At 39.0% G+C, this 17,532-nt stretch overlaps 1 protein-coding gene across 2 annotated transcripts in view; it reads right to left on the bottom strand.

Moving 5' to 3' along the window:
* Positions 1 to 740: 740 nt before the first annotated feature.
* Positions 741 to 17,532, bottom strand: part of pak1 (p21 protein (Cdc42/Rac)-activated kinase 1) — a 57,262-nt gene continuing 40,470 nt past the window's right edge. For both annotated transcript variants that reach the window (XM_028045634.1, XM_028045635.1), the window contains 10 exons: positions 13,837 to 13,950; positions 11,365 to 11,593; positions 9,164 to 9,227; positions 8,750 to 8,798; positions 8,126 to 8,238; positions 6,034 to 6,151; positions 4,635 to 4,734; positions 3,670 to 3,866; positions 2,674 to 2,811; positions 741 to 1,414 (listed from right to left, as the gene is read on the bottom strand). In XM_028045634.1, coding sequence (XP_027901435.1) covers positions 1,328 to 1,414; positions 2,674 to 2,811; positions 3,670 to 3,866; positions 4,635 to 4,734; positions 6,034 to 6,151; positions 8,126 to 8,238; positions 8,750 to 8,798; positions 9,164 to 9,227; positions 11,365 to 11,593; positions 13,837 to 13,950 — 1,209 coding nt within the window. In that variant the 3' untranslated portion in view covers positions 741 to 1,327. The remainder of the gene's footprint in view (positions 1,415 to 2,673; positions 2,812 to 3,669; positions 3,867 to 4,634; positions 4,735 to 6,033; positions 6,152 to 8,125; positions 8,239 to 8,749; positions 8,799 to 9,163; positions 9,228 to 11,364; positions 11,594 to 13,836; positions 13,951 to 17,532) is intronic.

Here is a 17,532-nt window from a genome sequence, read left to right as displayed (position 1 = left end):
AAATATTGATTTCCAGTTATTAGCAGAGGTGGGTAGAGCACCTAAAATTTGTACTCAAGTAAGAGCAGCATTAGTTCAACATATTCTTACTCAAATAAAAAAGTATTTGGTAAAACGTCTACTGAAGTACTGAGTAATTGGTCAAATTATCAATCATTTAATATTTAAAAATTACATCATCAGACGAACCAATGTTTTTAGTTAAATGGACAATTTGGTATTTTATGGACAAAAATGACAATAACCCATCTGAACAACAAAAAAATAACAAAATCAGGGGAAATAATCAGTTTCTTTCAATAAAAAACTTATGAAACTCTAACAAAAACTGCAGGTGTGTGTCTGTGTCTGGTAAATGTTTCGTTAAAACATGTTTGTTTTTAATTCAGTGGGTAGAAAATCCAGAAATTTTACTCAAGTAAGAGTAGAAATAGTCTTATTAGAGATACTCAAGTAAAAGTAAAAAGTACAGTAAAAGTAATTTTTTTCAAAAAAGTTTCCCAGGTAAACGTAACTAGTTACTAACCAACTCTGATTATCACTAACTCTGGTTTTACTTCTTGAATTGCTTTTGCCATTTAAAACTGCTTTTTGTGTTTCCTCTGTTCATCAGTGTCTAATATTAAAAACAATTTGATGGTCTGAAACATTTTGTTGTGACAAAAAAGCAAAAACAGAAGAAATTCAGAATACTTTTTTATATGCGAGATGACAAATAAAAAAGATAATTTATGTATTAAAACCACAGAATTAATAGCTTAAGGTGACGTAAAGTTGTTGAGGAGCAACCTGTGGTTTTGGTGCTCCAGTGAAAGACGATAATCCGGTTTTATGTTGAACCTCGTCCATCGATGGCTCTGGGCAAACCAGTGTTTCATTAACAAAGACACGACAAAGTACCAAACCCGACCGGCTCCGCACAGGGCGACGCTGCGATCGACATGATTCAAATCCCAACGGTCCACGGTGACAGACACGCAACAACTAAACTTGATTCATAAAAAAACAGGAAAAGGAACCGCTTCCAAAACAAAATAAAAAACGTCCAACGACGTGGTCCTGATTTAGAAACGATAAAAACGAGCCGCCGTCTTTGGGCTCTGGAGACGCCCTCGGTCCCTTCGCCCGGGTCCGGTGGAGTGTTTAGGGGCTTTTCCTCTCTGCGAGGCGGTCGAGGTGGAAGGAGACGGGGCAAATAAAGCAGCTCCGAGGTAGAAAACACTCAGAGGAGGAGAGAGAGAACGACTCAAGCCCTTCTGAGGGTTTTGTAACCGGGCCGGCGGCCTCAGACTCACGCAACCATGACGACAAACAAGAGCAGCGGCAGCTAGCGGTTGTTTTTCGCCGCCTCCTTGGCTGCCAGAATGAGAGGAGTGAGGCTGGAGAGAGGCTTCGCCATCTTCAGGAACTGGTGCTGGGAGACAGAAACATTCATTTAAAATAAAACAAATGTGGCTACTGTGAATGTTTTACAATTCTGATGCATTTATAAACTTGTATAAACTTGTAAATAAGCAATTAATCAATTAATCTCATAATTGACTAAAATAAGCTCAATAATTTCCTTTCTGATGATTAGTCTTTTTTGAAGGTTTTCGGTTTTCATTTCCTTTTTATTTATTGATTTAGCTGTTTTGTTTTATTTTAGATATCTAAATTATCTCCCACTTTCAGTGTGGTCTGTTCTGTATAAAATTAAAGTTTACTAGCACTACTATACCATTATAATTATGTTACTTGAAAATGGCTACAAAACAATATTATCATAACAAGCCGATACATTTATTCAGTGTTTTGATTGATTTCCAGTCACTTTCACTACTTTATTTAACAGCAGGTTTTCTAACAATTAGGACTGAAACAATTAATCAAATCAATCAGATTAATTGTGATTAATCAATTATTGAAATAATTGATAATTGTTAACTGGAGTATAAAGATTCAGAAAAAGAAATTTGGAGAGAAAAACAACATATTCAGAGCAGAACTGAACAGAATATATATAAAATTTACATTCAAAATAAAGACTTACTTTGTAAACATGCTTTAGCCAAAACTCCTCTGAGGGGTGTAGTTTTTTTATAATAATTTCTGCTCTGTTTGCACACTTTTATTGTTGTTTTTAATGCACAAATACACATTTTGTACATTTCTTTAAACTTTTCCTGCTCAGTTGCACATTTCTTTGGATTGGACTATGTTATTATTTCATAACTGCACTGTATTTATGTTAACATTTGTCATTAATATTAAGGAATTATTGATTTAAAACAAGCTCACAGTTCTTGCTGAAAAGTTACGTGTAAATTATTTTTGTCTCATTTCAAGTAAGATATTTTTACTAGAAACTAGACAAAAAATACTTTTTAAAATTTTGTGTTTGTGCATAAATTCACTTGTTAATGTACCTAATACGTAAACAGAGCTCTATAAATTGCTGTCATTTTGTACTTTTACTGTTTTTATTCAAATAAAAGATTTTAAATTCAAACTAACAGCTGAAAAATGGTTGGAAATTACTTGTCAGCTTATTCTCAAACATTAAGAGTGGAGGACCTTATTTTTAATTTTTATGATTAGTAATTCATTTAGGAGGGCAGGAAAAGCTTAAAGCATCATTCTAGTTTTACGTGGTTTTGTTTTTCCTCATGAACACACCGGACCCGGCTGTACCTGCAGTAGTTCTTTAGCGGATCCTCGTTTCTCCACGTCCATCTCCAGACATCGGTTCAGGAAGTCTCTGAATATTGTTGACAGTTTCTCTGGGTTCTGCAGCTCCGGCGTCCCGTTGGTTGCTATGAGATACAGCGCCTTAAAGATGAAGGAAATCAACATTTTTAAGTTTTTTTTCCCAGAATGCAAACAGAGGCATGACGTTGTAGAAGCTTTACTTTACTGCCATCTAGTGGTTGATCTAGTAATGGCTGAATTAAAATCTGCACATCCTTCAACTACATTGGGGCATCAATGAGATAAATTATGTTGTAATAAACAATAAATCAATTAATTGCATGATAAATTGAAAGAAGATAAATAATTTCTATCTGACTGATTTATTGTTTTTCTCTTTCTACCAAAAACTGGATGATAAAATCTTCAGTCTGGTGTTTTGGTCTCAACCAGCTTCTTTTTGTTTACAGAGACTTCATAATTCACTTTATTTATTGTTTTGTTTATTTATTTTGGATATTTGAAATGTCTTACAGTTCCAGTGTTAAATATACATTAGAATTTAAAGTTTATTGATCTTTGAGAATCTGCCATTATGCCATAACCATAACCAAAATGGTCTCAAAACAACCATATTTATCACAATAACTTCTGGGACAATTTATCGTCCAGCAAAATTTCTTATTATCATGATAGATCTAGTGATGGTGTTTGTTAAGTAATTCACACAATTCTTCAACTTTGAGACAGTAAACCACAAATCTAATCATTAAATAATAAAAGATCCTCCTGACTTTATGATGTGGTTGTCATTTTTGACTATTTAGAGCTGTAAAATCTCTCTGTTGGCTAAAAATCTTTATGTTAAGGAGTAAAATATCACAGATTAACCTTTTCGAAGGACAGTGTAACTGTACTTCTTCTAAAAAATAATTAAAACTAAACATAAAAAATGCTTATAACTTGATTTTAAGTCGAGTCTGAAGTCCCGGCTCTCACCCTGAGGGGATTCTCGTTCAGATACGGCGGCTCCCCCTCCACCATCTCGATGGCCATGATGCCCAGGGACCAGATGTCCACTTTAGGTCCATAAGCCTTCCGGGTCACGACCTCCGGAGCCATCCAGTAAGGAGTCCCCACCATGGTGCTGCGCTTACTCTGTTCCGGAGTGATCTGGGCGCAGAATCCAAAGTCGGCTGGGAAGTAGAGAGAGAAAGAACCGGACCTCAGATAAACTTTCAAAAGTTCAGGTAAATAAACTCCACACTGTAAACCCACTCGCTGCATGGCTGTGATTTTCCCTCCACACCTGTTTATTATGAAAGGCTGCATTTTCCTGAGCTGGGATTTATGAGAGGGCATCGCCTTAGTAACGGTTTCCATGGTTTCCAGACATTTTCCCCAAAAACCCCCAATTTTTCTCAGGTCTTCAAGACTAGTTATAAAATATAATGTACTAAAGTTAATAAATTCTTCATGAATTTATTTAATTCATAAAGAAATAAATAAAACATGGAAAAAAGAAAATAATGAAAAAAATTGAAAAGAAAAAATAAAAAGAATGGAAAAAAAATAAAAATAAAAACAACAAAAGAATAAAATAAAGAAAAAAGGGAGAGAAAGGAAGGAAGAAGAAGATAGAGAGAAATAAGAATGGACAGAACATAGAAAGAAAGGACGGAAGAAAAATAAAGAAAGATAATGGAGGAAGAAAGATTGAAAAGAGAAAGAAAAAACTCAAAAAGAAGAAAAGAAACAACAAAAGAAAGAATAAAAAAGAAAAAATAAAGAATGAAAATGAAAGAAAAAGAACAAAAGGAAAGAAAAAAGAAAAAAACAAACCAAAAAGAAAGAAAGATGGACAGAGAATGAAGGAAACAAACTCTAGAAAGAGAAACTTTCTCTGAAATAGAGCAGAGTTGTTTTGTGAAAGAGGAAACAGGAAGTGAAGGAGCGACACTGACTGAGCTTCACGGAGCCGTCCATGCCCAGCAGGATGTTGTCGCTCTTGATGTCTCGATGGATGACCTGGTTCGAGTGGAGGAACTCCAGCGCCTGCAAACACTGCCCAGAAAAATAAACTAAAATTAGAACATTAACAAAATACAGAACATTTATAGTTACATGAAATTAACTGAAAATTAACACTTGACATTTAAGTATTTATAGCAGAGGTCACATTAACAGAATATTTTCCGTATTTAACTGGTTATTTTTTTAAACCACAGGAAAATTTGAAGCCCTTCTGACATTTTGACAGGTTATAATTCACACCCTTGACTGGTGCCTGGGCAGATATTACAGCGTTTATGCAAAGTGTTTATCACAGAGGCAACTAAAATCAATTAATAAAATATTTTTTTCTGAATATCATCTCATGGACACTGAACTAAATGGGTCTTTCCGACCGGAAGCTGACAGCGTGTTGAAGAGTTATGGCTTTTGAGTGCCTGGTTAAGAAGTGCATTCAAACTTTTGGTTAAAATGGCGCGTTTAATTCCAGTCTCTAGTTCACACAGAACAGAGAAACATGTTGTGTTAATCCATTTATAGTCTAAACAAAGGAGCTGGCAGTTTATCTTGAGGAAATAAATAAAGTTAATTATACTGTAACATGCGCAGTGCGCTGCAAAACCAATGCGGACGCGGCTCCGCCGCTGCTTACAATTAAACTTAACTCACCCTGCGGTTTTAACAAATGGAGCTGGAAGACGTTACCCTCCTGCACCCAGAAACCAGACGTAACATCTGTCCGTTTCGGGGAAGCGAAACCACGCAAAAATAAAAAAAATAAAAATCCTCGTAAAAGCGCAACGTCCAGAACGCGCACAGGGTAAAAAACTCAATTGATCGGTTTGGATCAGACAGATCCGACTGTCATAGCATAGCTAACTGTGCTATATCTACCATTTGTCACCACTAAACAACTTTAGCTGGAATCCGTGTTTGAAAATGAGGAGCATTACCTGCTTTAAAATGTTAGAAAGTCTAATCTAACAGCTTGCAGGAGGAACTTGTGAGGCTGAGCGTTCAGACCCCAGCAGGTGAAGTGCTTGTAATTTAAGTGGAGTCGTTTAATTTTATTTATTATAAGTTAATGGGGCCACAGTCAGGGGTTTTTGTCACTACAGAGAAAATGTTAGATGCGTTCATCTGCTTTATGTGATGGATCTGGATTCACGGTTCATCTGGTGAATATTAACTAAACGGCATAAAAATGCGGTTAAATAGCCTAATGTTAATACGATTATAATTTGACAGGTAAAAATAGAAAATGACAGATTTGTTTTAATGCTGTCGGCCAAAATGACGGAGAACAAAAACGTCTAGCGCGACCTCTGATTTACATATTTATTTTTTTACCTCTCTGCACACGGCAGCAATCTGAGCTTCATCCATGCAGGTTTCCGTGACGACGTCGGTCAGCGAACCTCCAGCCAGGTACTCCATCACTACCCACAGCTCATCGCCGACCAGGTAGCTGCACCATGACACAAAACAGAACAATGAGCTGCTCTGAAAGTATCAGATGTTAAAAAAAGCTTCTGTAAAGCTAAGATAACAACAAGAACAATAATTCATTTTATTTAGGGGCAACGTTCAACATACCCACAAGACTACTTAAAGTCAAAGTAAGGCAGAATATAATAAGAATAATAAAAATAACAACCTTATTTTGTGTCTTATAAGGTATAAAACTACCTTATAAGACTAGTTAAAACCAAATGAAGATAAAATGTTACAAAAATTATATGTAACTTAATAGTGAAAGTGAGTCAGTTTAAATGTAAATCATCAGCAAATTGGGTTTAATAAATTAAAAAATGTTCTATAAAGCAAAACATCAACTACATTTTACAAGTAAACTTTGTGTTTTCATATTTCTGTCTTCATAATAATAATCATAATAATTTTTTTTATCAAAAAGAGAGTAATAAGCTGTTATGTATGTCTCAGCACCTCTGAGAATAAAAAAACCAAATCACCTCTCAAAAGAAAACAGTAGGTTGTTCTGATGTTGGACATTATCGGTGGAAAAGTTCTGGCTTTAACATTTAAATGTTTTCTGAGTTTGTAAAGATCCATCGGCGTTCGGCCAGAAAGCAGCGATCCAGCGTCACCGCGCCGCAACGAAACGCGACCACAAGCAGATTTATGTTGCTGAACCGCTTAACAGTCGAGAACAAACACATAAAACACAGCGACGGGGAAATGCTGTCTCCATGGAGACGACAGCGTCGGCACCAGACTCCGCGGTGTGTTGCGATCAGACAGGTTGCTGTGGCAACCAGACATGCCACATACGCATGTTTACCGCTCAAAGTTTGGGAAAGAAAAAAGGAAAAAAGATAAAACAGCTCTTTGGATGTTTTCCTGAAACTTCACAGAGCAGCTCTGTGGGCGTGAAGGGAAACATCAGGGCCGTGTGTTTGGATCCGTCACTTTCTGGACGCTGAAACCTCCTGGAGAGGTCGCAGAATAGTTAATGAAGTCTCTAATTTTATACATGCAAAAAGGTCAATTGTTTGGAAAAAATGCAACAAATAAAGGATTTTTTACCAGAAAAAAACCCCCCAGTGAGTCTCAAAAAACAAATACACTACCTCAAACTTCAAAGCTAGATCTATCTTTTAATCTTCCCTGCAGAAGTAGGAGCTTGAACAGCAACATTTTACTGTAAATCACTTCCTGAGACACACGTCACAACTGGGAACTTTAAAGTGAATAAAGTTTGACATCAGTGTTGAAACTTTGGTTTTCAACCGATAAAAACTCTTCAAAATAAGAGCGTGAATATAAACTACTTGCAGTGGGTGAAGATCTGTTTCCTTTTCTGTTTTCATCCCAATAACTTTACTTCAAACATCAAACATAAATGGAATAAAATAAAACGCAGAAAGTAGAGAACAAAAGATAAACATAAATATAACATATGAGGGCATTAAAAAAACATTTAGTCTTTCCAGGGCAGGTAGAACTTGAATTTAAGTTAGCACATTAGCTTTCGCTAAATACCATGTTGGTGTAGGAGTTTAGTTTTAGTGCTTTAGGTTTAGAGTAGCAAACATTTTAGTTTGCCATTCCCATTATTGGTATAGTAGATGCAAGTATGTGAACTGTGTTAAATTTATCACTTATCGCCACTAAAAAACTTTAGCGGAAATAAGTATCTGACTCCAACTTTAGCATTAGCTTCCACTAAATACCATGCAGGTGTAGCGTTTTAATGTTAGCGGAGCTACTGTTTAGTGCTTTAGGTTTAGCCCTCCACTGGTATATTACATGTGAGTATGCTAACGGTGCTACATCTACCCTAAACAACTTTAGTTGGAGTCCGTGTCCGAGGCGCATTACCTGCTTTAAAATGTTAGAAAGCCTAATCTAAGAGCTAAAACATTCGCTACCATCTCCTTCCCACATATTCTCAGCCTAAGGCTGTGCTGTGAGTGCTAACCTGTCCAGGTAGTTGACAATGTTTGGGTTCTTGTTTTCCCTCATCACCAGAATCTCGTTGATGATCAACTCTTTCTTTGGCTGCTGCTGCAGGTTCATCTGTTTAATGGCAACCTGAGAGGAAAGAACACAAAACAAGAAAAACATTGAATAAAACAACAAAAAAAAACATGTGAGGAGGTGCAAGGAGTTTTTATGGAGAGAAGCGGGCTGATCCTGAGGAGAAAGTGACGGATTAGCTATAAAATTATCCAGGATGTTTCGAGAAATTAAGTAGGTTGCGTCTTTCTATTGTGTGAACTTCACCTGAACTCAGTTTTTCTCTTCTTTGTGTTGTTTTGCTTTAATTTAAAGCAAAATTTAACCAACATTCACTTTACATGTCTCATTAGAAACTAGATTTTTATTTTTAATTTCAACTGAATTTAATTTATAGTGAATATTGTACATTTTCAAACATTTTATTCATGTGGTGTTTTTCTACTTTGCTTGGCAAAATATCCAAAGTAGCTGGTTTTCTTAATGTAATCATCAGAAATGCATTATCTCTCAAGGATAACTTTATTTTTTAAAGTATTGTTGTTTGGCTTTTGTTACAAATTGAAAGAGAAGAAAACAAACCAACCTCTTGTCCTGTAGCGATGTCTATAGCTGTGTACACCGTACCAGAGGCTCTAAAAGGGAAAGGAAAGGCAGGAAAGATATCTTAGAAAATACACACGTTAATTTCACTTTGATTCATATAAGACAGATTTATTTATTAAAACTGTTTTAATAAATACATCTGTTACTATGACAGAGCACTCTGTATCAACGTGTACTGACAGAGAGGCATTTGTTTTATTAATAATTGTTTTTAGTGATACAAAAACAAAAAAATGCGTAAAAATGTATTTATTTTCTCAGATATCTGGTTATGTGTGGACTAGTCCTAAAACAAAGTTGAGGGAAATTCATTAAAAGCATGTTGACGTTTAATTATTTAGGTTTTTTAATGACTAAGCTTTACGTAATTACCATGCTTTAATAAAGCACTCACCCCTGTCCTATTTTTTCAAACCGAGTATATTTCTTCTTGGGATCTCCCACGCTAACAATTGTCCCTGAGGAGAGACAAGAAAAGACAAAAGCAGCAGAAATTAACTTCATGAGGATGTAAAAACAGCAGCAACATAAAGACCTCCAGAAAAATAATAATAAAAAAGTTTTTAGCGATAATTTAAAGGTGATTTTATTGGATAGAAAAGTAAAGTGATTTTCTATCGATTTGAAAACTACTCTGCAGCATGTCTGTCAAACTCATTAACTTTAAGGCTGCATGCAAAACAAAAGGAAAAAACAAATATTGAAGGGAAATAAAATAAAAATAGTTTAAATTAAAAAAAACAGACATTAGAGGCAGAAAAACACAGCAGTTGAGTAAAAATTGTCAACAGCAGGAAAGATTTGAGGATTAATTCTTGGAAAGGACCACAGGCGATGACGGAGAGAAGGAACAGCCAATCAGATTTGAGGATTGAGCGGGAGTGGGCGGGGTCAGGTCTGTCAATCAGAGGCGGAAGGACAAGCAGTTTCCTGCTCTTACCAGCAGAGGGAGACCTGAGCACGTCTGAACAGGCATGGCACAGGTTTAAAAATATACAGATTTATCCAAACAACATCACTAATACACATCACAGCATTTTATCAGGGGAGGCAAGGTTTATCATTTTTTATTTGAGCTGCATTTTAGTCTCTTTGTTGCCACAGTTGTTAGGCAGAACAGCTAAAAATAGACCAGAGGTTCAGCTCAAACAAAACGCTGCAGCTTAATAATTAAAGTTGGTAAAACTCACTGAGGAGGAAACAATGAGGGATGATTTTTTTTTTAATTAATTGTCAGATTCCTAAGTATCAAATGAACCCTCTTAATCCCGATGCTGCTGCTTCCTGAAAATTAGAAATGCTAAACATTTGATTCGTAAACATTAGATCAACTAAAAACATTTTGGTCAAAACCTGATTAACTTATTTCTGGAAAAATAAGCTGCTTTAATGTTAAGGAAGAAAATACTGGATGATAAATCAGATAAACCTGAGTAAATATAATTGAGCAAACAATAAATAAACTGTACAACATGAGATGCAGTTTGATTCATGTTGTTTAAATAACAGATGAGTTGCAGAAGTCAGCAGCAGCTCAATTTAATCCTTAAAATAAACTCAAACTCTGCTCCCAGAAGGAAACAAAGTGATAAACAACATATGACAAGACAGAAACCAGCAGCTGCTCTCAGTCTGCAGTCAGGAAAAACAGCTCCATCTTTCATTCTGGACCTGTGCACTGCAAAAACACAAAACACTAGTATTTTAAGTCTAGGCTCTAGTGCAGATGTCTTAGTAAATATGAAATAAAACAAAATCAAGTTACAAGTAACTTTTCAGCAAGAATTGGAAGCATGTTTAAGTCATTAATTCTTTAATACGGACTAAAAAAAAAAAACTAGTACCAAAGGAAGATTATTTCAGCTACAATATTTATAATAGTAAATAGATAATAGATAATAGTTTATGTTAATAACTAATTTTTCCATGTTATAAGTGAAATAATCTGCCAGTTGAACCAGTAATTTGTCATCACTATTAAGGAATTATTTAATTAAAACAATATGCTATTTCTTGCTGAAAAGTCATATTTACGTTAGTTTTAACTTAATTAAAGTGTTACAGTGCACTAAAATATTTTCACTAGAAACTAAACAAAAATACTTGGTAAGTTTTTGTGCTTTTGCTGATTCCTCCGTTTTCTAAACGCAATATAAAACTGACTATCCAGGTTTTCTTTAGTTTGAATTAACTTTATTTTTATTGAGTTCTTATTTGATTTGCATTACTTTGACCAACCAAAACATATCAGTTCAATCAGGATAAATAATTAATTGTTTATTTTTCTATTCGGTCAACAGGAAATAATTTCTGAAATTAATTTGACTTTATTATGATCTAAAACTTAAAAAGTAGAAAATACTGAACAGTTTTTTTTTTTATCAATAAAGTAGTATAAGGATGCATAATCAGTATTTGTATAGATTAGATTAAATATTATTGCTGAACTAACTAACTAGTGAGTTAGTCTTGTCTTATTTAAAGTATAATAAGATATTTGGACTAGAAACTAAACACAATGTTTTGGTCATATTTTGTGTTTTTGCAGAGTCTTGTGCAGCCGTGTGAAACCAGAACAGAAGCAGCCAGACTTACGTAGTTTCTCCAGGATCTCCTCGTCAGACATCTTCTTCTTCTTGCTTTTATCTTGTGCGCGGGGCAGAGACGGGCCGGGGGCGGGGCTTGCACTGGGGGGGCTGCCGGGAGCCGGCTCTGCAGGTGGGGCGGGGGTGACGGCGGCGGTGGCTGGTGGGATGATGGGGGAAGTGGCTGCATCTTTGGTGGAAGGAGGAGGGAGCGGCTCGATCACTGAGCGGGTGTAAATCTGATGACACAAAAAGGTTAAATAACATGCTGAAACTAAATTATGCTTCAAAATGTTTGCAGCAATTTAGTACTTAGGGCCTTACTAAGAAAAAAAGGACAATTACGAAAGTCATAATATTACAAGAATTAAGTCATACAAGAATAAATTTGAAATAATATGAGAATGAATCATAATATTGTTGGAATATTAATAATATTCTTTTAATATTATGACTTTATTCTTGCAACTTTACCATTTTTTTATTTCTTAGCATGGTTTTAATTTGTCATAATTTAGAGAAGATATTTAGCCAAGTTTTAATTTAGCAAGAAACAAGAAATTTATGAAAGGATGATAAAAAATGAACTCAATCAAGACGGAACTGAAGATAAGTTGAGAGAACAAATAGAAAACAGTAATTTAGACTAATTCTCATTACCAGGCTTTTAGGGCAAGTTCAACGTTTGCTTAATATTTCTAAATCTTGATAGCAAAAAGCAACTTTAAACCTACTTTCAATAGTTTTTGTTACATTTTCTGACTGATAAAATCCAGAAAAACCTCTGAATAGTTTTTAAAAAACAGATATTTTAGGTTTTCGGAGCGTCAGGATGAGAAAAGTCGGTCACTGAATGCAGGGCTGCGTTTGTCTGTGCAGGCATGTTTGTGATGGTGGGAGTCAGTTGCATTAAAAAGCCATCGCCGTGGAAACCCTAATGGCGCCATGTAAGCAGCCTCTCCACCACCACCAGTCTGCGCGCGCGCACGTGTGTGTGTGTGTGTGTGTGTGTGTGTGTGTAAGGAAAGATCGGCGTACATATTGGCGTCAATATGATTTTTGTTTTGTTTTTATAAATACCATAATCTATCTCAAATATCTAGCTGTTCCCTTGAATCTATTACCAGAGGATTATAGAAATACAACATTAAAAGTTTTTTCTAAACTAAGATTTTACCACAAGGTGTCACTAAATCACACATACTGGATTTTTCTTTTAATCTTCTGCTACCTTTTCACAACAGTTGAGTCATTTTTGGCATTTAATAAACTGCTACACTGAATAAAAAGTATCTCAATGTGTTGTTTTATTTTACACCGCAACATTTTAAAAGTCCAACTTGTTACAATTTATTTAAATAATCTTAACTTGTCAGCTTAAGTTAATAGTGCAATATGTTTAGTACATATCTTCATAACTACAGAACAGATCAGTTATCATGAACAAGTTAAAAGACAAAAGGTAAAATCTGAACGGTTCGGTAAGGGAAAAGCTTTAACACGCCTCACCTGAACTGCAGCGGAACAAAGAGCTTCTTTGAAAGAGTTTCTCTAAATAAAACCCTAAGTTTCACTGTGACTGATCTAAACACTGAAGGCTTTGTCTTCTTATTATATCGACAATCACTCCACTTGGAACATGTTCAGTCAGAGCAAAAAAATAAATAAAAAAAGACACTAATATGACTGAAAACTGACTTCTTGTTTCATGTTCTTGCCTCTAAATTAATTAAAATTACAGCAGTCATTTAATTTTCTGCAGTAAAAATAGTTTGTATGTAGAGTTAAAATGATGGATGGAAGAGGATTTTGTTGAGCCTCACAGAGGCATTTCAAGGATAATTTTAACCATCCTATTTTTCTTTATTTTGTGAGAAAAAAACTTTCAAATGAAAAGTTTTAAAGCTGCAGCATGTAACTTTTATACAAAACAGAAGTTTTTATAGATTTGTTAAAACTGTCACCATGTTATGAAAGTTTGCTATGAGACAGATAATCTGTGAAAAAAAATTGATCTACTTCACCTTCTCCTTGAACTATCATTGCCTCTCGACCAAAAACAACCAATCAGAGACAAGAGGAGGGTCTTAGTGCTGTCAATCAAGTTCTTGTACTTGCTGGTAAATGTGCTAAAAAAGGGAAAACTTATTGTTATTATACCTGTTTATCCATCATTATTGGAGGCTATGCTAACTAGCCGTAGCATTCATGATAGGCTCTACGCCAAATGGAGGGTGATTGACAGCACTAAGACCCGCCTTCTGGCTCTGATTGGTTGTTTCTAGTTAGCACTGGGGGGAAGGTAAAGGCAACAGTTTCAATAAATATGTAGTAAAATATTTTTGTATAAAATACAGAAATATATTTTGCTTTTACATAAAATATTTTTGTATAAAAGCAGCTTTATGGCTGAGTTTTTGACTAAAGTTTAAAGGATGCATAAATTAAAGAAAACGATAAAGGAAGCGTGTTTGTTTCTTACTGATTTGGTGTGCTCAGGGCGGGGGGCGATCACCGGCGGGGGCTCGGCCTCGTCTTCGTCTTCATCCTCGGACACGGTTGCTATGGCGGGCGTCTCCGACACCGCCTTGGAGCTCTGCGTGATGTCACAGGGGAGGAATGGGCGGAGCCTCAGTGACTTTACGGTTACATGAGCGATCATGGACACCAGGCCCATCATTGCTTCCTGCTGTCACTGCGGCTTCCTCTACTGCTTCTTAATCTCATCACGCTGCCGTTCTCCTGCCTATCTTCAGCTCAACTTCTCTCCTCTGCTTGTTGCTCGACTCAACCTGCCTCTCTGTCTGTCCACCTTCTTCATGGTGGGCGGAGTCTGAAAGCCCGGCTCAGGTCGGGCTCCTGGAGCCGCGCTCTGTTCTCTCCCGGTGTCTGTGTGGTACTCCGAGGCTCGGCCCGTGGCCAAGCTGCAGGCAGGCAGGCAGGCAAACGGCGGAAGGAGGAAAAGATGCTGATTCACAATGCAGGGAGGAAGAGAGCATCTCAACGAGCGCCTCCCTCTCTTTCTGTTCAGCTGTTTGGTTTGAGGGCGTCCGTCTGACAATGTTTACAATTTGGATAAAAAGATGGTGTCTATTTGAGGGTTAATGAGCAAATCTTTCAACCAATCAAAAAAATGTCTGAGAAAAAGCTATTTGATGATGGAAAAACAACAAAATGTTTAATCTGAACACAACTACCTATTAAAAACTAGACCAAAAATACTTGGCAAGAGTCTTAATGTTTGGTCTAGTTTGCAATGCAAACATCTAATTACACTTGAAATAAGACTAAACTAACTTACAAGTTATTTTTCAACAAGATACAGTAACTTGTTTTATGTCAACAACTTTTAGTCAGTTCTAGTTGCACTGAAAGGTGTTTTCACTTATTATATTTATTTTATTACAAGTTAAGTAATCTGTCAGTGGAACTATAACTTTTTCATGAATGCTAAGGATTATAGACTTAAAACAAGCTCCTATGTCTTGTGAGTTAGTACACTTGAAATAAGGAAAAAATAAAAAATAAATAAAAATACTTGGTAAAATTTTGTTTTTCCAGTGGACACCCCCCGCCCCCAAAAAACACTCTCTTTTAATAAATACAGTATAAAACTGACTAACCAGGCTTTCTATGGTGTGATTTTATGTTATTTACTGGAGTTCTTCTTTGAATTCTATGATTTTTTACCAACTAGAACATAAAGTCACAATGGAGAACCAGCAGTTCAATCAGGAAAAATAAATAAAAATTATGATTTTTCTTTAATTCTATCAATTTAATTTGACTTTATTATGCTATTGACTTTAGGCGCTTGCATTGATTAGATCCAATAAAATAAATGTTACAAGACGTTAGAACTCCTCCATGGGCTGCCACCTTATCGTGGTGGAGGGGTTTGAGTGCCCCAATGATCCTAGGAGCTATGCTGTCTGGGGCTTCATGCCCCTGGTAGGGTCACCCAATGCAGACAGGTCCTAGGTGAGGGACCAGACAAAGTGCAGCCCGAAGACCCCAATGATGAAGGAAAACCTTGGACTTGGTGTTCCCTCGCCCGGACGCGGGTCACCGGGGCCCCACTCTGGAGCCAGGCCTGGAGGGGGGGCACGATGGCGAGCGTCTGGTGGCCGGGCTTTTACCCATGGAGCCCGGCCGGGCTCAGCCCGAAGAGGAAACATGGGCCCCCCCTCCCATGGGCCCACCACCCGTGGGAGGGGCCAAAGGGGTCGGGTGCACTGTGTGATGGGTGGCGGCCAAGGGAGGGGACCCTGGCGGTCCGATCCTCGGTTGCAGAAACTGGCTCTTGGGACGTGGAATGTCACCTCTCTGGTGGGGAAGGAGCCGGAGCTAGTGCGTGAGGTCGAGAGGTTCCGGCTAGAAATAGTTGGTCTCACCTCGACGCATGGCTCTGGTTCTGGAACCAGTCTCCTTGAGAGGGGCTGGACATACTTCCACTCTGGAGTTGCCCAGGGAGAGAGACGTCGGGCAGGAGTGGGCATACTTGTTGCTCCCCATCTCGGCGCCTGTACGTTGGGGTTTACCCCGGTGAACGAGAGGGTAGCATCCCTCCACCTACGGGTGGGGGGACGGGTTCTGACTGTCGTTTGTGCTTACGGGCCGAACGACAGTTCAGATTACCCACCCTTTTTGGAGTCCTTAGAGGGGGTACTGGAGAGTGCTTCTCCTGGGGACTCCCTTGTTCTGCTGGGGGACTTCAACGCTCACGTGGGCAACGACAGTGAGACCTGGAGGGGCGTGGTTGGGAGGAACGGCCCACCCGACCTGAACTCGAGCGGTGTTCTGTTGCTGGACTTCTGTGCTCGCCATGGATTGTCCATAACGAACACCATGTTCAAGCATAAGGGTGTCCATATGTGCACTTGGCACCAGGACACCCTAGGCCGCAGTTCGATGATTGACTTTGTCATCGTTTCATCGGATCTGCGGCCGTATGTCTTGGACACTCGGGTGAAGAGAGGTGCGGAGCTGTCCACTGACCACTACCTGGTGGTGAGTTGGCTCCGGTGGTGGGGGCGAAAGCCGGTCAGACCTGGCAGGCCCAAACGTGTTGTGAGGGTCTGCTGGGAACATCTGGCGGAATCCCCTGTGAGACGGAGCTTTAACTCCCATCTCCGGCAAAACTTCGAACACGTCCCGGGGGAGGTGGGGGACATGGAGTCTGAGTGGACCGTGTTCCGTGCCTCCATTGTCGAGGCGGCCGATCGGAGCTGTGGCCGCAAGGTTGTCGGTGCCTGTCGCGGCGGCAACCCTCGAACCCGTTGGTGGACACCTTCGGTGAGGGATGCCGTCAGGCTGAAGAAGGAGTCCTATCGAGCCTTTTTGGCCTGTGGGACTCCGGAAGCAGCTGATGGGTACCGGCGGGCGAAGCGGCATGCGGCTCGGGCGGTTGCTGAGGCAAAAACTCGGGCGTGGGAGGAGTTTGGAGAGGCCATGGAGAAAGACTTCCGCACGGCTTCGAGGCGATTCTGGTCCACCATCCGGCGTCTCAGGGGGGGGAAGCGGTGCAGCACCAACACTGTTTATAGTGGGGATGGTGTGCTGCTGACCTCTACTCGGGACGTTGTGGGCCGGTGGGCAGAGTACTTCGAAGACCTCCTCAATCCCACCAACATGCCTTACACTGAGGAAGCGGAGCCTGGGGACTCTGGGTTGGGCTCTCCAATCTCTGGGGGCGAGGTCGCCGAGGTGGTTAAAAAGCTCCTCGGTGGCAAGGCCCCGGGGGTGGATGAGATCCGCCCGGAGTTCCTTAAGGCTCTGGATGTTGTAGGGTTGTGTTGGTTGACGCGACTCTGCAATATCGCATGGACATCGGGGGCAGTTCCCCTGGATTGGCAGACTGGGGTGGTGGTCCCCCTGTTCAAAAAGGGGGACCGGAGGGTGTGCTCCAATTATAGAGGGGTCACACTCTTAAGCCTCCCTGGCAAGGTCTATTCAGGGGTCCTGGAGAGGAGGGTCCATCGGATAGTCGAACCTCGGATTCAGGAAGAGCAGTGTGGTTTTCGTCCTGGTCGTGGAACACTGGACCAGCTCTACACCCTCAGCAGGGTCCTGGAGGGTGCATGGGAGTTCGCCCAACCAGTCTACATGTGTTTTGTGGACTTGGAGAAGGCGTTCGACCGTGTCCCTCGGGGAGCCCTGTGGGGGGTTCTCCGGGAGT

Source organism: Xiphophorus couchianus, chromosome 18 (genome assembly GCF_001444195.1).
Source record: "Xiphophorus couchianus chromosome 18, X_couchianus-1.0, whole genome shotgun sequence".
NCBI classification, from domain to species: domain Eukaryota; kingdom Metazoa; phylum Chordata; class Actinopteri; order Cyprinodontiformes; family Poeciliidae; genus Xiphophorus; species Xiphophorus couchianus.
Note: the sequence above shows the minus strand (reverse complement) of the source record. Positions and strands in the feature narration are given on the sequence as shown.